The sequence below is a fragment of the Hemitrygon akajei genome, chromosome 7 (assembly GCF_048418815.1).
Source record: "Hemitrygon akajei chromosome 7, sHemAka1.3, whole genome shotgun sequence".
Taxonomy (NCBI): domain Eukaryota; kingdom Metazoa; phylum Chordata; class Chondrichthyes; order Myliobatiformes; family Dasyatidae; genus Hemitrygon; species Hemitrygon akajei.
Window position 1 is genome coordinate 137,163,679 of NC_133130.1, and position 23,049 is coordinate 137,186,727.

Consider the following 23,049-nt stretch of genomic DNA (forward strand, 5'->3'; position numbering starts at 1 on the left):
TCGGGCTTTTCAGCTTCCCAAGCACCTTCTCCTTAGTTTAGCAATGACTGCCCCTGACAGTCTTGAATTTTTGGCACACTGTCTTCCATAGTGAAGACTGATGCATATAATTATTTAAGTTCCTCTGCCATTTCTTTGTCCCTCATTACCAACTCACCACTGTCATTTTCTTGCAATCCAGTATCCACTCTAATCTCTATCTTGGTCTTTATACTGTATGTCTGAAAAAAACTTTTGGTATCCTCTTTTATATTATTGGCTAGCTTACCTTCATATTTTATCCTTTCTCTCCTTATGGCATTCCTTTTGTTGCATTCTGTTGATTGTTAAAAGTTTCCCAGTCCTCTAACTAACTTCCAACTAAGTTTTGCCGTATTATATGCCCTTCCTTTTGCTTTTGTGCTGTTTTTGACCTCTTGTCAGCAATGGTTGCTTCATCTTCCTTTTGGAACATGTCTTCATTTTTGGGATGTATCTTTCACGCACTTCTGAATTTCCCCCATAAACAGCAGCCCTTGCTGTTCTGCTGTCATCCTTGCTGGTGTCTCCTTCCAACCAAAACTGGCCGGCTCCTCTCTCATGCCTCTGTAATTCCCCTTACTCCACTGTAATACTGATGCATCAGACTTTAGCCTCTCCTTTTCATACTGCAGTGTGAATTCTATCATTAAATGATCACTGCCTCCTAAATGTTACTTTACCTTAAGTTTCCTAATTTGCAGTACATAACGGGGTATATAGGTTCATTACATAACATTGAATCTGGAATTGCCATTCCCCTAGTGGGCTCAACCACAAGCTACTCAAAAAACCAGCTTGTAATCATCCTGCAAATTCCCTGTTTTGGGATCAAGCACCAATGGAATTCTTTGCAATCTACTTGCATATTAAAATCCCCCATGATTATCGCACCATTGCCCTTTGAACATGCCTCTTCTATCTCCTATCGTGATTTGTAGCCCACAGGGTCTTTTCACCCTTGCAGTTTCTTTACTCTATCCACAAGAATTCTATTTCTTCTGAACCTATGTCATCTCTTTCCAAAAGATTTGATTTCATTTTCCATGAATAGAGCCACCTCACCCCCTCTGCCTACTTGCATGTCTTTCTGATACGTGTATCCTTGAATGATAAGCTCCCAAATATGATCTTCTTTCAGCCACGACCCTGAGATGCCCACAAAATCACACCTGCCAATCTGCAACTGTGCCACAAGATCGTCTACCTTATGCTGCGTGCATTCAAACATAAGATAGGCAGTCCTGTTTTCATCACCTTTTTTGATTTTGGCCCCCTGTGACATTTTAATTCATCCTACAGACTGCAATTTTGCCCTCTCATCAGCCTGTCCTTCACACTGATAAGCATATAAATAGTAGCTCTCGGTGGTTGGTTTCCATTATAATTTGACATACCACTTATCTTAGCAGAACTGATTTGAAATTCATGGCTTCGTTAGCATGGCCTTTGATGGGGATTTGTTTCAGCATTCTGATGCATGGTTCAGTGACAGGGAAGGTTTAAGGTTATAAAATTATGGTAATAGTGAACACAGCAGTGTTTTGTGGTCCAACTTTATGCTGGTAATTTAGGCAAAACTCTGCTCCTTATGAAGTGAATATGTTTTTTTCAGAACTGTACAAATGTTATTCTTCAGAATCTTTCAGAGGACACAGAATATCACTGAGCATAATTCGACTCTGGTCACCTGCACCAAACTCATGCTGGTGTCTTGCCACTGAGGAGCTGTCCTTTGTGCATTCACTTCCTTTGGTGTTATTGAACCAAACAGGTGGGCCGAATACGAGACCATCAGCTTGCAGTCGTTCAGTGCCAACAATTAAAGCCAAATTCCCCCCCCCACCCCCCCCCACCATTTTGTACTCTTTGAAATAAGTACCAAGGTGAGTCTGGATTGAACAGCTGGTGAAAAGAAATGCCTCCATTTACTGCAGTTATTAAGTGTTTTGACCGGTTTAAGAACCTGGCAAAATCTCAATATCAAGTTTCCAAGCTCTCTTTTTACTGATGGTACCACAGTTACAAAGTCTTTCCTTTTCTGTAAACCGTGTCCCACATAAAGTTCACAGCCCCATTCTAATCCACGGTGTTTGATGCTATCAAGTTCCAAGCGGCCTTTTTTTCATTTTTAATTCACTTCACTGCGAGGCTGATATTTATCGCCCATTCCTAGTTACGCCGCGGAAGTGACGGAGAAGTGTGGCTTTGAGGGGCTTGCTTGGTAAGGAGTCGGCACTGCCAATGGTCTGGCGTCCTGTGTAAATCAGACCAGTTAAAGGACAATCTGTTTCCTTCCTGAGTCATTTTTAACACTGCCAGATTTTTATTCCTGGGTTTTATTCCTAAATCGCTCAAGTACACACATTGCTATGGTGAGATTTGAACCAGGCTTCTCCAGACTGAGTCCGGTCCTTATCACACCCAGTCGTTTCTTTCTCAGACTGCAGGACTTCAGTGGGTGGACACGGATGTATTTTCCAGAGTTTGAAGTGAAAATATAAAGTCTGTCTAATTAGCAGATTAATCCCTTGAAGGAAAACAGCTGTTTGGCAGGTATAAATAAAATTATTTCTGTTCAACACTTCATGCTGGGCTAAATAAAGTGAGAACAAGACCCAGAAATGGTAGGGACATCCTGAATCTATCCAGTGAACTTCCGGCCACAGTGTCCTTCGACCAAACAAATGCTGGGCCTCTGTACCGGCTACTAACAAAATCCCCAATTTCTTGTTGAGAGGCTGGGGAGGGTTCACCTCCTTGTGCCCGATACCCCCCACGTTCCCATCAGCTCTCCCCAGATCCTCCCGTGCACCTCGACTGAAGGGCAGGTTATGGCGGCTGATTGGCCCATTAACGCACATTTCTTTGGATTGTTGGAAGGAAGAGGGTGCCGCAGGGAGAATGTGCAAAACCCACATAGAAGTCTGGATTGAACCGGGATTTCCAGATTTGTCAGCCAGTGGCACTACTAGCTGCACCCCTGCACTGCTGATACAGCAAGTTAGGGTGGGTGTGAAGTTAGTTGATCACCCTGGAAGCGAGCTGATGTTCCAGCAGCCTGTGCCCATTCAACCTGGTGCAGCTTCCACATCAAATTCATGATCCCTGCCGCTTCCAGTGATTTGGTGCCTCATTGATGCACCATCAATAACTCTCGGAGATGTGAGGCGAGATAGAGGCTTTTATTGGCTGGAAGAAAGAACAAGCAGCAATTGACCACCACACTACATCCTGGAGACTGAGACCAAGGCTCAGGCTCCAATCGCCTTTATACAGGGGTCCGTGGGAGGAGCCACAGGAGCAGTCAGCAGGTGGGGGCGTGTCCAGACAGGTATATGTAGTTCACCACACTTATTGTTCTGCTAAATGGTTTTATCCTAATGTCACAAGAGACCAGGACCAGTGGGTTCTATTTATATCCGTCCAGCAGCACTTCATGGAAGTCATTACGAGTTACCAAAAGCTGCATGCTGCGATATGTGGAAGAATGGTTCACAGCCATGGACGACTTAGGTGAGCCCACAGAAAGCCGCTGATAATGTATTCTGAAAAGGGCACAGTTCAAAAATCAAGGTTACAGACATTTGCATGAGTGCAATGAAAAACTTACTTGCAGCTTGTAGCATCATAAATTAAAAATAAATTGTGCACAAATTTTATAGGAAAGAACGCATTAAGAACATGAAAAAGCACCAAGTCCATTTTAGTGCAAAGTGGTCATAGTGTTGCTAAACTCCAGTGATTAGGATTGTTCAGGAACCGAATGGTTTAAGGGAAGCAGCTGTTCTTGAGCCTGGTGTTGTGGGACTTCAGGCAGCTGTGAGAAGATGGCATGGCCTAGCTGGTGGGGATCTTCGATGACAGAAGTTGCTCTCTTGAGGCAGCATCTTCTGTGGATACAACTAGCCATGAGGAAGGATTTGCCTGTGATATATTGGGAGGAGTCCACTTCTCTCTGCAGCTCCTTATGTTCCTGCACATTACAAACCATGATACAACCATCAGGATGCTTTCAACAGCGCAAGGCAGATCTGAGTTTAGTAGTCGAGTAACCAGAGGAATTCAACCCAGGCAAGGCCCCAGCACCTACAGTCCATGCTTTCTGCTTTAAGGTGCTCAGCAACTCTGAGAACAATGACTAAATGGTTATCCAATGACTAAAATACACCCCGCAGTGGAGGATTAATGCACTTAACATAGTGGGGGTGAGCATGAATCACTGGAGTGACAGAGGATGTTCCTCAGACCTCTCAGGATTAGAGAAGAATCAAGATTTGTGTGAATCAGGTAAGTAAATGGAGGCAAGGCCAACATCAGAACATCGGTGGTCTTATGAAATGGTGGAATAGGCTCATGTGGCCTGTTTCCCTCGATTCTTGTTCCCGATGTTCCTGGTGCTGAAGTGTTGAGGTAGTATGTGACCCTGATTCAGCCACAGGGAGGGCATGTAACCCTTTCCAATGGGGCTAGGAACATTTCTGCAGAGAGCAAAAAGTGCTCAATAATTAACCTGGGTTAAGAGATACAAGCTGTGGCTTCAATGGGTCACTGCAGCATCTTGTACACGGTTGCTTATCACCCCCATTTTGAAAGTCAAAACATCCCCAAGTGGAATAAGCATCTGAAAAGCCGATTGGTTAGCGTGCAACAGGATGTGATCACTTCAAAGTCAAATTAGCGTGAGGGTTTCGGAGGAAAGAAAGAAAGCTGACTGATGCAGAACGAAAGGAGATAGCCATCACTGTGCTGCATTTCAAAGGAATATCAGAATATGTATGGTTTTAATCTTTGATATCCCTGTTTGATTTGGATGTGCAAGTACATTAACTTCTCTGTTTAGTATTCGCAGAGCATGCCATTACATTGTCAACCTACGATATTTCGAGATGTGCATCCTCCTGGTGATAGCGATGAGCAGCATTGCCTTGGCAGCAGAGGATCCCGTACAGGCTGACTCACCCAGAAACAATGTAAGTTGGTGGAACTGCTACTCAGCAACTGTCACCCAGCATTACAGGCTCCTCAAAGAACTAGTTCAGCTGCAAGTGCTGTTAAAATGTACCTTAACCAAATGGAACTGCAACATCAGATCGATAGACCAGTAAATGACACAACGAGCAGCCGTTTTCAAAATCACAAATGTGGAACAGCTATTTTCCTGTATAGTTTTGAATAAACTTTGACTTCTGCTGGGATGACAGGTGGATTTGAATTAATGAACACAGTGAAACCAGGAACGTGGGTCAGTGTCTCATGAGGTATAACAATTACTGCACATGGTCAAGAAGGGCTTTGCTCTGTCTGCCTTGGTAATATTGTTACACCTGTGCATCCAGTTACAGAAAGGTCCAGTTGGCCAGGATTTAGCCCAGCCAGTTAAATGATCATGGAATTTTGTGGCACACTTGCAAAAAGTGTAAATTCATTGTGTTAGCAGTTAGACCCAGACTCTCCTATCAGTAGTAGCAAACATAAGTTTCTGTTGTTTGTTAGCAATTGGCAAGCCTCTTCAAAATAATCCTGTCTTTAATTATTCCTAATGCCTTTTAAACCATGGTGCTAACCGGAGGATACCAGTCCTTTAATACATTTTCAGTTATTTAAATTCTGGCTCATTTTACAAGTGATGGACTATATGTTCTTTTTAAAGTCATTTATAAATCTATATTCAGCTCTATTAATAAAGTAAATAAATACATATCTTTTTAATACAAGGAGAACAAGGTAAAATTGTTTTAATTATGTCATTAAATACAAGTCTGTTGGAACACTTATACAAAGCAGGTGAGCTTGACCAGAAGCCAAAACATTAAGCTATCTTCAGAAATCTCAGGGTACTTCATTGCTGACTGCAGCCAGAATGCAAATTCCGACGTGTACACAGCTCCTGCAGCTCGCAGTTCTGTTTCCATAATTTTTCCAGTTCTAACCAACGGACCCTTTAAGATTAAAAAATGTGCTCTAGTTATTGTAGGTAATGAAGCAACTTTTATTAAAAGCTAGTAGATATGTTCTGTTGACTATTCGTTAACAGATCTAGGTTAAGCAATTCACTACGCGACTCTGAATTAATCAAAGATCGCACTTTATTGTCTCTGCACAAACAACAACATAACTTTGTTGACCCCAACCCAACAACTTATAACATGAGTTCTACTGTCCTCCTTTGTATCAATATCACTCAGACCACTTTTCCAACTTATAACACGGAAATAGAGATCTGCCATTGGCAAGATGATTGATCATTCTTCTCCCAGCCCCTAGCATGGGGGTTCTTCCTTATGATAGTTAGTCTCCAGAGTTCTCACCTCTTTGCATTTGAAGCCCTTAATTTTTATACTCTTCTCATCAGTACAAATTTTGCACTTCAGTCTTTTTGGCTTGAGGTCATCTGACTGACCTGTGTCATACTCACATTGGATGTAGTCCAAGGGCTACAGAAACTCCTGCCTTAGCTGACTCCTTTTGTTCTATTCAACTCTGGTTCAAACCAGTGTTACCCAGATATTGGGCCAATAACAAGATTATTTCTGCAAATCTGCCGTTGTACACAATAAACAGCAGATCTGAGAATGATCTCAGTCTAGCAGATCTATGGCAGAAACTCCTTGTGTCCACGTTCAATTGCTCTGATTACATCATCCCAGAGCAAGAATCAATTCATCAAGCAGTTCACAAACTGGCAGCCTCCATTCCTTCAAGCACATGGCAAGAACAAAGATAATTGGTTTGTTAACTTACACTGACCTTGACATGTTCTAGTTTGATGTTTCCTTCTGTATTTTGATTCCCTCATAGCCAACAGTTCATTGGAAAATGAACAACATTTTTCCTTTAGTATATCCCATGGTTAAACACTTATATCAATCTATGGCTAATCAAAATAGGAAAATGGTAATAAATTATTTCAAATAAAGATATTAGTGAACTGCAGTCTGAGGCAGAAATATTTATTAATCTACATAATAAATATGTGGAATTAATTTATTATGATAAACTTTGATAATTAACTGTTTTAAAATCCACTTGAGTTGATCATTAAGAAAGCAACTGAATGTTCCAGAGGTGAATATGGGCAATTGATTATCAAATGCTCTGTGAAACATGCTGAAATGTCACTTACAGCTTGGCAAGTGAATTATTTAAAAAACATTAATTGTTCCAATGCTGTAATTAGCTGGAGATGATTGCAGCTGAGGTACAGAAAGCTCTGCCTAATCTTTAATATTTTATAAACTTGCCGCGGAGGATTAAATCGGCAAAATTGTGCATTAGTGTAAAGAATGGACCTCATATATTGTGCATGATTTATGATGGAATTGGCCGTTGCTCTTACTGACATCCCATTAGTAATTTTTATTGAGTGAAGGTAAAATTTGAGAATTGAAAATGGGCAACTGATACCCCTATGTCTGATTCCCTCGAGCAGTGTTAACGGGATGGGCAATGCAACAATACAAGTATATTTGGCATGTAAAATTAGTTCTATCGCAATGTGACAAATTATTATAATGCCTGTAATTAGGGTAACCAGGTTACCATTCAAGGAATTTGTTAATTTGGTAGGTGTCTCCATGTTTTCTTCTCTTTCCTGAAGATTTCCCCAGAATGCTCGGCCTTACTGTTCAACTATTGATTGCTTTTTCCTGTTTTCCTCTGTCCCAGAACTAGCTGGTGATCCCCCATGCATTTTTCCTGACTTCCACAAACACTCTATTTAAACTACTAATGCAGTGTTGTGAATCATTGAATGAAGCACTGTGCAGCTGTCCAATGCACACTCAGAGTAAAATTTAAAAATCTTTATTGTTTAGGTCCTGAAGTACTTGGACTATGTGTTCACTGGGGTCTTTACCTTCGAAATGGTGATTAAGGTAAACATTCTCATAAATTCAATGCATGACCATTACTTAAAAGGGAAGACCCTTCTGTTTAATCATATTTGCTCTCGCCAAGAAAAAACATTGTGATCAATATATTTTGTGATTACTAGGGGGATCCAAGAGTCAAATTGAGTTCAGAGTTCTGGATGCTTGCATCTAATGAACATTGTCGTTAACTTGTGCATCTGGAACAAGTAAATTAAATTAAACTAAATTTGATTATTTTTGATAAAAAGCACGAATTTCAAAAGATTGATTTATAATTGTGCGCTGTTAATTCCTCAAACTGTAGTTGCTCATTTTTTCACTTTGTAAACGTTCCTTCAGAGCTTCCTGTTGTGTGCTTCAGTTCCCATACTTCTGGGAACTTTAAACTGCTGAGGAAACTGTGAAATTTGTTCAAAGCTGATTGGTGATTGCACGTAAGAACTACCTTTACGGTCTTGGGATGAAGACTGAGAGACCTTCTGTGATCATTTTACAGAATTGTACTGTAGACCCACAGATTCACTTGAAGGTCACATAGTAACAAAAACACTGAATACCCCCCTCCTGAACATTTATTTCCAGCGCAAGAACTCTACCCGGTGTTTGTCATCAAACTGAACTTCCCCTCTACAGAAGATCGAGCTCCCTTTCAGCGTAGTTAAAGATGCCTAGTTTCCTGACTCTCTGCAGACCACAATTAAAATGGAGACAATCAAAAGACAGGCAGGTTGAAATCTCAGTGTCAGTGAGATTTCAGGATCCAGCGATTGAGACAATACTTGATTTATGTGCTGTGCAATCAAATTTCCATTCTATAGTCTTTAATATCCACAGAAGTTTTGTACAGGCGTCTATGATGAGAAAGAAATCACAACCAAACAAAGAAACAATGTGTTCATACTTACAAATGAATTTTTCTTTGCCTCACTTCCTTTCACAAGATGATTAATTTAGGTCTGATTCTTCATCCTGGCTCTTACTTTCGAGATCTGTGGAACATTCTGGATTTCATCGTTGTCAGTGGAGCTTTGGTTGCCTTTGCCTTCACGTGAGTAACATCTGGACATTTTAGCATTCACCTGTACATGTTGTACCCCTGTGAGCTGCAGGTTTATTGTAAATATCCTTTACATCAAACAGACTTGGAGGCATCATTCAGGGGTAATCTGCTTAGGTCAAGCTTCAAAATGTTTTATTTTTTCATAAAGTGTGCAATGAGCTCATAAAAGTATTCATCTTGCTGGAACTAGTTCAGCTGAAGTGGAAAGAGATGCAATTATCACGTTTTGGTGGCAGATCACAGCTGGGGTGAAGCCAGACTCTGTGCACAGACGATGTTGTGTGCCCATCCTGTTCTGGAATCCAGGTGACCTTCACTGGGACTAGTTGATTACTCCCTCTCTGAGATTGCCAGCAAGTGGCCAATTGCTCACACTCCACCTCTCTTACCCGAATCCCCGCTTTTTTTTCAGGTAATCATTCAGTTACCTTGCGAAAAATTATTCAGTCTGTTTTGAGGACATGCCTTCTTGAGCACAACCTAATGCATTAAATGGTTTTTGTGTAAAATCGCTACAGATGTTCTTGCAATGCCAAATAAATCATTGATCTTCATTTGTTCATTCACCTCCCCCAACCCCCACCAGGTGAACATTGTTTCCCATCGCACTATCAAAACTTAACATTGGTACTTCTATTAAATCTCCTCTTCACTTTCTCTGATCTAGAGACAACAGAGCAACATCTCTTCTGTCTCCTCCTGATTGAAGTCAACCCAGCCGAATATTGAATTAAGCATTTTTAGTAAATTTTTGCCCCAATTTGGAGCAGATTGGAGAAGTGTTTTTCAAAATCAACGCAGTATTGTTCCTGCACTTTTTAATTCTTCACTTAATCAGAGCAAAGTGGCCATGGTGCTCCACTCAGTGGCTGCAAAGTGCAGGGGTGGGACAGGAAGCAACACAAAGGCATCTGTGAACTCCTATATACAACAGTGAATACATACAACACAGTGATTACATGGTAGAGGTTTTATCTTTGTCTGTAGTTAAAACTGACAAGCTGTTTAACTTTTTCCATTGGAATTTATGACTACGTTTTATTTGCTTGCAGATCCATTGCTTTATTTGAATGCAGCTATTGATGTGTAAACCCAAATCTTCAAGTTAGAATGTAATTAGAAAACTGTGCAGTGAAGGGACTGGAAATGAATATCCAATCTCTAACACCTGCTGTTTCCACAATAGATCAATGGATCCTGCTGCATTTTAAAGACAAATACAGTGTGTCATCTCAGTGTGAGGTTATTCTTGTCATCGAAACAATGCAAAGTAAATGGGTACTGTGTTTTAGGTTTATGACATCTTGGCATAAAATCAGTCAAGACACCACTAACTCTCATAACTTACAACAGTGGATGAAATGACGTATGTAGATGATGCCAATGAGAGGATGCAAGCACTGGCAGGCTGTAGGAGGAAATGAAAAGAGGGAGAGGTAATTGCTTCCACTCTTCAGCGGTCCAGAGAGAACAAGTTAGATTGGAGAGCAGAAGTGAGCAAGATTCACTCATTCAGCCAAGAAAGGAACGCTCCTGAACAATAGGCACGTTCTATCTGAGCCTCATTGATGAAAGGAATCATAAACAGTCAATCAATAGATGAGGCTGGATGCTGAGTGAAGGAGACTGCTGATATGGAGTAGAAACGCATTGAGATAAGGTTGAACGAGACAGGGAGCAGAGCTTCGGGGAAAGAAACCCCTGGGATGATGTGTACTGGGTAGGGAACCCCTGGGATGATGTGTACGGGGAAAGAAACCCCTGGGATGATGTGTACAGGGATGGGAACCCCTGGGATGATGTGTACGGGGAAGGAAACCCCTGGGATGATGTGTACGGGGAAGGGAACCCCTGGGATGATGTGTACCAGGAAGGGAACCCCTGGGTTGATGTGTACCGGGAAGGAAATCCCTGGGATGATGTGTACTGGGTAGGGAACCCCTGGGATGATGTGTACAGGGATGGGAACCCCTGAGATGATGTGTACAGGGAAGGAAATCCCTGGGATGATGTATACGGGGCAAGAAACCCCTGGGATGATGTGTACCAGGAAGGGAACCCCTGGGTTGATGTGTACCGGGAAGGAAATCCCTGGGATGATGTGTACTGGGAAGGAAATCCCTGGGATGATGTGTACCAGGAAGGGAACCCCTGGGTTGATGTGTACCGGGAAGGAAATCCCTGGGATGATGTGTACCGGGAAGGAAATCCCTGGGATGATGTGTACGGGGAAGGAAATCCCTGGGATGATGTGTACTGGGTAGGGAACCCCTGAGATGATGTGTGCCAGGAAGGAAATCCCTGAGATGATGTATACCAGGAAGGAAATCCCTGGGATGATGTGTACTGGGTAGGGAACCCCTGGGATGTTGTGTACTGGGTAGGGAACCCCTGAGATGATGTGTGCCGGGAAGGGAACCCCTGGGATGATGCGTACTGGGAAGGAAATCCCTGGGATGATGTGTACCGGGAAGGGAACCCCAAAGATGACGTGTAACAGGAAGGCAAACAGTGCAATGCCCCAAAAGAGGTCAGAATGAGCATCTCAGGCCACAGCAAAACGTTTCCAGCAGTAATACCATTTTTAAGTCATAGAAGACAAGCACTCTGATCCATTGCAATTTCTCTATGCTGACGGTGAACGTGTGTCAGGTTTTAGTTGCTTCTGAGGCCTATCCAGGTTGCAGCTCGTGTTAGAGGCACACAGCATGTAAACTGGCTCTTCTACCTAACTCTTATCCAACTGGTCTGTCGCCTCCGCTGATTCCCTCTCTCCGTTCGCTGTAGTTAGCATAGAACATTACAGCACAGTACAGGCCCTTCAGCCCACAACATTGTGCTGACCTTTTAGCTACTCTAGGATCAATCCAACCCTTCCCTCCCACATAGCCTTCCAATTTTCGATCATCCGTGTGTCTTAACTAAAAGTCTCTTAAATGCCCCTCATGTATCTGCCTCTACCACCACCCCTGGCAGCCACCATTCTCTGTGTAAAAAAAAAATACCCCTGATATCCTCCCTATACTTCCCACCAATCACCGTACAATTATGCCCCCTGGTTCTCGGCTGTCTTTGCCTCTCTTTGCCATAGTGAAACACAGGTTCTGGGCATTGGCTTCTGGAACACACTGAGTGGGTGTTGGAGGTAGATATTCTCATAACACTGAAGAAGTATTTGAGAGAGCACTTGAATCTCAAAAGCTTAGAAGGCTCTGATGTGAGTGCTGGTAAATGGGATTAGTGCAGCGGGGTAACGGACAACCAGCATGCACTCAGTGGGCTGAAGGGCCTGTTTGTTTTCTGTACGACTCGATCCATCACCTGTCATCGACACAGTCGAAGTAGTTCAAGCACCATAATCCATAGCACTGATTGGCGAGCGTAACGAGAAATCTAAGTTCGGTAGCCAACCAATTGCAGCCATTGTTTGGGCTTGGGCAAGAAAGGAAGAATTACTGAGGAACCGAAAAAGCATAGTTATCATTGCACAGAGTTGAGGACAGAGGATGACCATGTGGCTTACAAATTTGACCTTGCGTACTTAGTGTGACCTAGTTGATACAGAATACCTAAGTGCTTCGATTCCTGTTTTACACAGCTGGAGTCAAAAGGGAGCTTCTGGATATGTGAAGATCAAATGATATGAGACTTCTTAATATATAAAATTCAATTCCACAATTGTGCGTGCGTGTTCCTACACAATTTTTAATGCTTTCAGAGGCTCTTGGCAAATATTCCAGCACCATCTCAAGCATCTCATAAACAAATTGCTCTGTTTATTTTGTGTTGTTTGGCGATAGTTTTATGAATTTCTTCATTAGAAACAGTTTGCAGTTTTATTGTGTTGTGCTTTGGTGAATCCTCCAGATTGTGGCCATATTGTCAAATCCTTGTTGGATTCTGGTGCCTTTGATCCAAGGTTCTTTTATAAATCAGGAAACAGCTTGCCGATTGTTTTATTAAGAGCTAATAAAACAAAGAGAGAGTGAGCAAAACAGAGACAGGGGTCTACTATTCGAGAGACAAAGGCACAAAGATTTTGCACCTAACATAAAACATCTATTTTTATACCAGATAAGAAAAATTCCAATCAAATATATAGATAAGGGGCAACCAATTAGAAAGTACGCACTTCAGCCCGCTTGCAGTGTCTGATGTGTATCCATTTACTTGTACGTTCTGTTTTCTCTGCCGAGTTGGTAATTAGCAGCCATTTGTTAAGGACCTTCTCATCAAGCTCCCAGTGGTTCCTTATGTGATTTCTTAATCAGGACCCATTCACCAGGAACCAGGGTCTGTCCTCCATCTGTTGGATCAATCCAAGCAGCAAAAGCCGGTTGGGAAGCGAACATGACAACTTGAGTTAATTTCACCCAACTGTCTGCCATAATGTGTATATCAGTGTCTCTGAGATCAGGTGCTCCCAGCATAGGATATCCTGTTAACACTTCAAATAGACAAAGTTTAGTTTTCTTGTTTGGGCTTGCTCTGATGCTGCATATGACCATGTAAAGAGCGTAGGCCATGGTGTACCTTCCTCACAATACTTAAGACAATTGTTCTTTGATGATTCTGTTCATTTGTTTGACTTATCCTGATGATGTGGAAAATGAAAAGACAACGTTCATCAGTCGACATAATCCCTGACAATCGCTGTCAGTAAAATGTGTTCCTTGATCAGAATCAATGTGACATGTCAATCCCCATCGAGGAATATTGCCCTTACTCGGGGTATTTGCTGTGTCTGTGGCAGTGGCTTTCCTTGCTGGAATAGCCTCCACCCATCTTGAAAACCCGTCCACTATTACCAGTACATCTGAGTATGCTTAACACTTTGGCTAAATAATGTTGTTAACTTTTAAGTATAAAAATGGATCAGTTGGGACAGAAGAACTAATTGTGGTAGCTTTTCCGCTGTAACAGGATTCATTTTCTAGCACAACGTGCATACTTCAATCATTTTCTGTGCGTGTGCCCTGAACCTTGGATTCCACAACAACTGGGAGAATCTGTAGATCATCTTTTGCACTCCAATATGTCATGTAGAGTGTATTTGCTGTGCAAGATAAGGAAACAATGTAGTTGGGGCTACCAGTCTAGTGCCATATCTCCATATTCCATCACTGTTTAACCTCCCACCATTCTCCATCCGGAACCTCTTTTTCTAATTGGAGCATTGAATTTGCTTCTCACGAATGTCTGCTACGTTCATCTGTGATACAGAGTTCAGCTTTGTTTCCATGATTCCAGTTGTTGGGTTCACTGTACATGCTCTCAGTCCTTCTTTTACTCTTTCCCCTGCTGGCTTTTTGCAGTTTCATCCCTGAATGCATTTCACACTTTTCCACTCCAGTCATTTTGGCGTAACCTTGACATTTTAATACAGCAACTTCTGACAGCAGTTGTATGACGTCCTTAAGTTCTTGTACAAGTTGGCCATTCTTGATTGGGTTTACTACAGCAGTAAGAAATCATCTTTGTCTCCAGAAGTTTCCAAAGTTTTATCAAGAATCACTGCAGATATTAGCTGATCTTCCTTCTGCCAACTTACAGGCTTTAATCAAAGCTTTTAGTTCTGACTGTGGCGGTGGGGGTGGGCGTTGGACCAGGAGCCTTGCTTCCTGACGCCAGCATTTCAATTTCAGAAGCAACCGTTCACATTCCTCTCTCAATCGTTGCGGAGTCATCAATGTACAGAACCGGATCTTTGGCAGAGTTAAAAACAAAAGGATCCCGTCAGTCTCCATTTCCTTGATTTAAGAACACGAGAAGCACATTGTGTGTTTCTCATTGATATACCGGGTAAATGATTTACCTGTATCGGGGTTCTTCATGCAGTTGCAGTATGCAATCTCACCTTCAAAGTTTGAAAACTTTCAGTTGTTCTTCATTAAAAGTCCCAGGGTCATCTGAGCACTTACTGTTCTTCAGCAGATTGTTGAGTGGTTGAGCAATCATTGATGAATCTGACACTAGCTTGTCAATACATGAATTAACAATGGCTTTATGGTCAGTCCTGTGTGTCTTCACTCCCTTGATCTTTAATGGAGCGAGCTGTGACATAGCTGTCAAACTTCCTGTTTCATCTTTGTCATCCTCACTTGAAAGTTCAAAATTCAAAGTTCAAATGTATTATCAAAGTATGTATATCATATACAACCTTGGGATTCATCTTCTTGCAAGCAACCACAAAATAAAGAAATGCAATAGAATTCATTCTAAAGGAACACACACAAGTCTGCCATATATCCAATGTGCGAAAGTGGACAAATCAATGGGTACATTTAATGTCAGAGAAATGTATACAATACACACACATCCTGAAAATATTTTTCTTCACAACCATCTTCGAAAACAGGAGTGGCCCAAAGAATGAATGACAGTTAAACATTAGAACCCCCAAGGCCCCTTCCCACACACAAGCAGCAACAAGGTAATGAACCCCCCCCCCCACAGCAAAAAGTCCCCAAGAGTGAGTCCATTGCTGTGGAGTCCGTTCAGCGCTGTGGCGAGTGAAGCCCAGTGACTGCAGGGTAACAACTGCTCCTGAACCTGGTGGTGTGAGACCCAAGACCCCTGCACCTCCCGCCCGATGGGAGGAGTGAGAAAAGAGAGAGAAAGACCAGTCAAATGCAGGCAGTCGTCGCTGAACACTCGTTCGTTTTCCGCTCTCGTCCTCGATGATTTTAATCTTGCTCGACGCTTTAATCTGGCGGGGAGCAATGGAGCTGACCATGCGTTCATCTTTTGCTATCTGGGCTTGATGCAGGATCCGCCCCAGGCGATGGCCACCTGGGCCGTATTTGCACTCTCAAGAGCCTAGTTCGCTGAATCTCCCAGGAGATCGCTAAAGCACCAGATTGGTTAGTCTATTCAAAAGTTTATCATTAAAAGGCAAATTACAAGCTGTGGACTGCAGCAATCACAGTTCAGAAGAATATCTACCAAAATATCTAGTAGTTTTGTGAGCTGTCTGCAAAACGTCACCATTAGTCACCTGCACCATCTTGCTCTTACTTGAGTCGATGGGGGCGGCTGTAGAGTCCCTGTCATGTTTATCCTGTAATTCCCCGGAGTTCAGATGGTGCTGCTGCATCAGGAGACTATCCAACGCAGGCTCGAATTCTCCAGTGTTCAATGGTGACGTTGTATAGAGAGACTGTTCGATGTGAGCTGTAGTTCCTCGGAATTGCTTCAGAAATTGGTGTTTCCCTGGGCAGAGCACCAGCAGTGGTGTTGCTAGTAGAGTCATTAGCAGGACCACCCACTTGAAGTTGCAGTTGTGCGTTTCCATTTTGTTTCAGTTTGCTTCGAAACTCTGGACAACACACATCGATTTTATCATGCTGTTCCACTCGTTCAGTTAATGCAAAGATTTGCTCTGTAGACATTCTATTGTCTCTATCATGTTGCTTTTGTAATTTATTGCATGTTTTGTGTTCCTTTCAATTAGGAAAAGACTTTACTTGTCCTTTTAACTCTTTCAATCACTCACACATTCAATCAAATCGTCCACACAGTCTTATCTCTAAAGCAGTAGCAGGCATTTTCTGGATCTTAACTTGTGCCTTATTTTTCTTAATAAACTTATCATTGTTGGTATTTTTCCTCAGACTTTTTTAATAATCTTATCAAACTTAAACTTTTCATTTAGGTAAGAGTTCTTAGTAAGTTTCATGACTGGCCATTAATTTGTGCATACTTTTTATTACTTCGACTGCAATCTCGAAATGTTAATAGGCTGTCCTGCAACCAGAATTTTATATTTTCCCTGTGCTCCACAAGCTTGCAGGTATTTACATTTTCTTGTCCACTCTGCTGGCTCACACAGATGTATTATCCTTTTATCCGTGCTCCACTGCTTGTGCAAATTTAATTTTTTGATGCTCTACTGGTTTGCATACTTTTAGAACTTTAGAAGATTAGAAAGTTTTTAACAAGAACAGGCCATTCAGCCCAAAATGCTTGTCAAATTCCCATTCACATAGTGTGTTGAAATAACCATCGAGATTAGATTTGAAAGTCTCCAAGGTACTACTCTTAACTACACGACTAGATAGTTTGTTCCATGTGTCCACAGCTCGCTGTGTAAAGAACGGCTTCCTGATGTTAGTCTGAAATCTGCCCATGACCATTCTCATCGATGGATTAATCTTGAAGCAGCAGCTGGCATCCCCCTTTCTTATACCCTTAATGATTTTGAACACTTCAATCACATCTCCTCTCATTCTACATCTACCTAGGCTAAAAACATTTAATTATTGCCATCTTTCTTCATAGCTCCTATCCTACACTGGAATGAGTCTAGTCACCCTTCTCTGAACTCTCTCCAGTGCCCTCACATCCCTCACACAATATAAAGGTCAAAATTGTACATGGTTTTCAAGGTGTGGCCTCGCAAGCACATAACACAGCTTAAGGAGAATGTCTCTAGACTTTAACTCCACTGGGTGCCTTATATAGACCAACATTCTATCTGACTTCCTAATCACTCTGTTCATTGTCTAGATGTTGATAGTGATGAGTATTCCAGGACATCTAAATCCTTTGCATACAGTGCACTTTTTAACTCAAGACCCTACCCCTGTTGGATATTTATATCTAATATTTCTACTTTCTATATATAATACTTTACATTTACTTATATTAACTTTCATCTGTCGTTTATCTCCCCACATCTGGATTTTGTTTAGAACTAACTGTATTGATTCTGCTGCCTGAATGTAATCAGCCTTCCCCCCACCCCCCCAATTTTGTGTCATTAGCAATCTTTACTAGTTTATTTGTAATGTGCATATCTAAATCATTAATGAAAATTAAAAACAGCAGCAGTCCCAAAACCAGTCCCTGCAGAACCCCATTTCCAACATCTTCTAGGTGTGAAAATGATCCTCTCAGCAGAACTCATTGTTTCTGTTTTTGAGTCAATTCTGCACCCATTCACACACCTTACCCTGAATCCCTGCCTCCTGTAATTTGATTAATAACCTCTCATGGGGGTACCTTGTGAAAAGCCTTTTGAAAATCCAAGTAAATGATATCAACCTCTATTGTCATCATAAATTTCAGGTGCCTCTTCATCAACCTCCAACAACTTGGTAAAACATGATTTCCCCTTTCTGAATCCATGCTGGCTGTCTGCTAACATGCCTGTTCTTACCAGCTGCTTTTCCATCTCATTCTTTATTATTGTTTCTTACCTGCAATGCACGTTAAGCTTACTGGTCAGCTGAGGCAGGACCTCACTTTCTAAGATCTCTAAGTCACTTAAAACAACCTTATTTTTCTCTACACTTACTGACATCTTGCTAACATCTTCACAAGCAAATACTTTACCAAAATATGAGTTAAGAGTCCTTCTCTGCATAATTTAACACCCCATTATTATTCCTAATACACTTAACCTCCTCCTTGATACTCGTTAAGCTAACTAGAGTGATATAAGTCACCCTTCTTATATCCTGGGACAACATTAGCCCATATCCAGTCCTCAGGAATTTCACCAGTCTTCAATGACTTTTGGAAAATCCATGTTAAGGGTTTGTATATATCACAGACCTCTTTAAGTATCCTTGGATATATATAGAGAAAAAAAAACTGAGTTACTTTAAGTATACATATATAATAGTTAACATACGTAGCACAAAAAAAAAACAGAAAGAAGTAGTGAGGTAGTATTCATGGGTTCAGTGTCCATTCAGAAATTGAATGGCTGAGGGGAGAAAGCTGTTCCTAAATCATTGAGTGTGTTACTTTAGGCTTCTGTACTTCCTTCCCGATGGTAACAGTGAGAAGAGGGCATGGCCTGAGTGGTGGTGATCCTTAATGATGAACGCTGCCTTCCTAAGGCACTGCTCCTTAAAGATGTCTTGGTTGCTACAAAGGCTGGAACCCATGATAGAGCTGAGTAATTTTAGGAGATTCTGCAACTTATTTCGATCATGTGCAGTAGCACCACTCCCCTCCCACCCCCCACCCCAACACCAGATGGTGATGTAGCCAGTCAGAATGCTCTCCACAGTATATTTGTAGAAGTTTTTGAGAGTTTTAGTTGACAAACCGAAGTTACTCAAACCCCTAATGAAATATAGCGCTGTCTTGGAAGTGTAACAGTTTCAGACAAAGTTCAGTGCAGGTAGACAATACAGAGCAAGGTTATAATGAGGTACATTGTGAGGTCAAGAGTCCATCTTATCACATGAGGGAATCATTCAGTAGTCCAATAACAGCAGGATAGAAGCTGTCCTTGAACCTTTTGTATCTTTTTGCCCAATGGGAGAAGGTGGGTGGGTCTTTGATTTTGCAGACTGCTTTATCGAGGCAGTGAGAAGTTTGGCATTGCGTGCTTGCTTTTCATTTCTATCCATCCAGGCATAAACCCCAGAGCTTTGTTAACCTTTTCTTTAATTAAGTTATTAAGCTGCAGGATAGCTGTTGGTGATCTTCTTTCAATCATCAATTCCCCACTGTTCCCTCGCCCCCTCAATAATATCCATCTGCTTACACAATGCAGGTAGTATAGTGTAACACATAAAAAGCAGGAAGAACTCAGTGAGTCGGACAGCATCTATGGAGGGAGATAAGTTATCGTTTTGGGTCGAGACCCTTCATTAGGTCTGGAATGAGAGATGGCCAGAATAAAAGGTGGAGGGAAGAGGTGCAGCAAGAGCTCACAGATGAGAGTTGGATCCAAGTGAGGATGGTAATAGGTAGATGGGGAAGGGGTGACAACGGAGGCGATGTCAGAAGCTGCAAGGTGATAGGTGGAAGTGACAAAGGGCTGAAGAAGATGGACTCTGATAGGTGAAGACAGTGGACAATGAAGTAAAGGGAATGAGGGGACCTAGAGGGAGAAATGTGTGGCTGAGCAGGTGGGTGGGGAGTGGAAAAGGAGATGGGAGAGGTGAAGAGGCCAGTGGGATAAAGGAAAAAAAGGAGTGAAGGGAGTAGTATATATGTTGCTTTGCATTCAAAACTTACACAGGGAACATGGAATAAAACATCTTACTCAGGCAAACTTGGATCTTATGTCCACTGCGGAATTAAATAATCGTTTTCGAAAGACAACTGGAAATGCAGCTGAGAGAATGATACCTACCAGATTCCCACTCCCTCAACTGGTTCCATCTGCCAACATCTCTCCAGTTTTCACCTTCGTCACTGATCACATTCCAACACTGGTAGCCCTTCGTGTTTCTGCCAGTCACCTTCAAGCAGCTGTCTCTCCCTCACCAGGTTCTATCTGTCTGTGTTTGTTTTGTCCACCTTCATCTGTCACCCACCTGCTTCTGTCTCTCAGCTCCATCCTACCCCCTCCGATCTGCCCATCTACTCTCCAGACTTCAGCTATCATCAATCCACCAATCACCCCGAAACACCGGCAGTTTCTTTTCACCCCACAGTTGCTGCTTGGCCAAATGAATTCCTCCAGTAGATTATTCGTTTTTGTTGAGATAACGACTTACAGAATGAAGACGAAAGAGCCAGGAGACCCGTCTCCTTTCTTTCCAATACCGATGAAGGGTTTTGACTCAAAACGTCAACTGTTCATTCCCCTCCTTAGATGCTGCCTGACCTGCCGAGTTATTCCAACATTTTGTGTGTGTGCACAGGCCTGAGATTGTTCCAGCAGAAGGGAGCTTTGATTCAGTGGACTGAATGGCTTCCTTCTGTGTAAAATGATTCTCTGATGCTTTGAATTATTTCAGTACTGAAACACTGTGATTAATCGTTTGGATGGTTTGAATTGTTGCAGGAAATTGGGGAATGACTTGTGTTGGTGTTGACAGACAGTCAGGCAGGTGATGATGATTGTGCACCCTCATGCTCCAGTCAGATAATCTTGTGTCTTTCTGAGAACTGTTTGCAACTGCACCGTTGTATTTTGAGCAGCACTCTTGCATATTCTGTGAAGTTCATCTTGCACAAGCCCATTGAACCTCAGGTGAAGGACCGATAGTTCCCTTCCCATCTGTCTGGCTTGTATTCAGACACAAACCCTGAGATGAAAAGGCCACTTTTGCCGACTAAAGCCTCACCCAGTCACAAGAGTAATGAACAATTGCATAAAGTAATGATAATTTTCCTGCTGTTCACTTTGATTTGTAACTGATTGTGTTTTTTTTCCTCTTTCCCTCCTCATGCCGGGGTAGGAGTTTCCTCGGGTAAGTACATCATTTAAGTCGATGTTCATGTGAGCCTGGATGCTGTAACTCTGTGTTAAATGCACCAGTCTGTGAGTGAGTAATTGCATATACATGTGTTGAATGCTTAAAACGATATTTTGCACTCCTGTGGTTCTAATGCACAAACGGTTCATGTGCTCACAAGTTCATTAATCAATGTGAGATGATACCTGTTGAAAACTGCTTTTAAGAATATGGGAGTACTTTTAGAAAATGAGTTAAAACAGTCCACACCAAGGTAAAATTGGTCATCGGTCATCCACTCTCATTTGGTGTCTTATTAATATTATATTTGTTATTATATATCTTTTTTAAAAATCTCGCAACTTGACTTTAAAACAGTCCTCTGAAACAGAGGCTTTGGAAACATTCTGATAATGTTACCTTTCTCTAGACCAGAGCTCTATAATTGATGTTAAAAAAAACACTTTAAAATCTTATTTGCATTTTTAAAAATTCAGTTTCAAATAAAACCATTGTATTTTACACTTATCAGCCACTGTCAACATTAAAACTATGCCGCCTTTCAGAGACGCCCAACCAGGTATTTCACTCAGGGTGAGTGACAGCTCCAATGACAATAATAATTATGAACCGTCATTAACTCATATCAGAGCCATTTCAATTCACATGATGAGATCTACATTGAAAATGAAATATGCTATCCCATAGAAGGAATTTGCTTTCAAATGTGTATTTTTACAGAACCTGAATCTAAAGAGCTGTTGCCTCAGCACCAATGAACGGGTTCAATCCTGACTGTGTGGAATGATAAGGTCATAGAAAAGTACAGGACAGAAACAGGCCCTTCGGCCCATCTAGTCGGTGCTGAACCATTTAAACTGCTTACTTCTATCGACCTGCACTGGGACTATAGCCCTCTGTACCCCTACCATCCATATCCCTATCCAATCTTCTCTTAACCGTTGAGATTGAGCTTGCATGCACCACTTGTACTGGCAGCTCATTCCACATTCTCACGACCCTCTGAATGAAGAAGTTTCTTTTCATGTTCCCCTTAAATTTTTCACCTTTCACTCTTAACCCATGATCTCTGGGTGAGGTCCCACCCAGTTTCAGTGGAAAAATCTTGCTTGCATTTACCCTATCTGTACCCCACATAATTTTATATACCTCTATCAAATCTTCTCTCAAACTTCTACACTCTAAGGAATAAAGTCCTAGTCAGTTCAATCTTTCCTAATAACTCAGGTCCTCCAGACCTGACAACATCCTTGTAAATTTTCACTGTACTCTTTCAACCTTGTTTGCACGTTTCCTGTAGGTTGATGACTAAAACTGCACACAATACTCCAAATTAGGCCTCACCAATGTCTAATGCAACTTCAACATAACATCCTATCTCCTGTACTCAATACTTTGATTTATGAAGGCCAATATGCCAAAAGCTTTCATTATGACCCTACCTATCTGTGACTCTATTTTCAATGAATTATGGACCTGTATTCCCAGATCCCTTTGTTCTGCCACACAATACCCAACCATTCATTGTGTAAGATCTACCCTGGTTGGTCCTACTGAAGTGCAAAACCTCACACTTGTCTGCATTAAATTCCATCTGCCATTTTTCAACCCATTTTCCAGCTGGTCCAGCTCCTTCTGCAAGCCATGATAGCTGTCCTTGCGGTCCGCTGCACCCTTAATCTTGTTGTCATCTGCAAACTTGCTGATCCAGTTGACCACATTATCATCCAGATCATTCATATGGATGACAAACAGCAGTAATCAGTGTGGCACTCCACTAGTCTAAGGCCTCCAGTCAGAGAGGCAACCATCTACTACCTCTATAAGATTGGTTGGACATGACCTAGAATGCACAGAGCCACGCTGTCTATCCTTATTCAGTTCATGTCTATCCAAATAATTGTATATCCGGTCCCTTAGAAAACCT

At 41.8% G+C, this 23,049-nt stretch overlaps 1 protein-coding gene across 1 annotated transcript in view; it reads left to right on the forward strand.

The window, feature by feature from the left end:
• cacna1ba (calcium channel, voltage-dependent, N type, alpha 1B subunit, a) overlaps nucleotides 1-23,049 on the forward strand; it is an 846,233-nt gene that overhangs the window by 663,884 nt on the left and 159,300 nt on the right. The window contains exons 22-24 of the mRNA XM_073052070.1: nucleotides 4,862-4,991; nucleotides 7,836-7,895; nucleotides 8,834-8,940. Of these exons, the coding sequence (XP_072908171.1) occupies nucleotides 4,862-4,991; nucleotides 7,836-7,895; nucleotides 8,834-8,940 (297 nt within the window). The remainder of the gene's footprint in view (nucleotides 1-4,861; nucleotides 4,992-7,835; nucleotides 7,896-8,833; nucleotides 8,941-23,049) is intronic.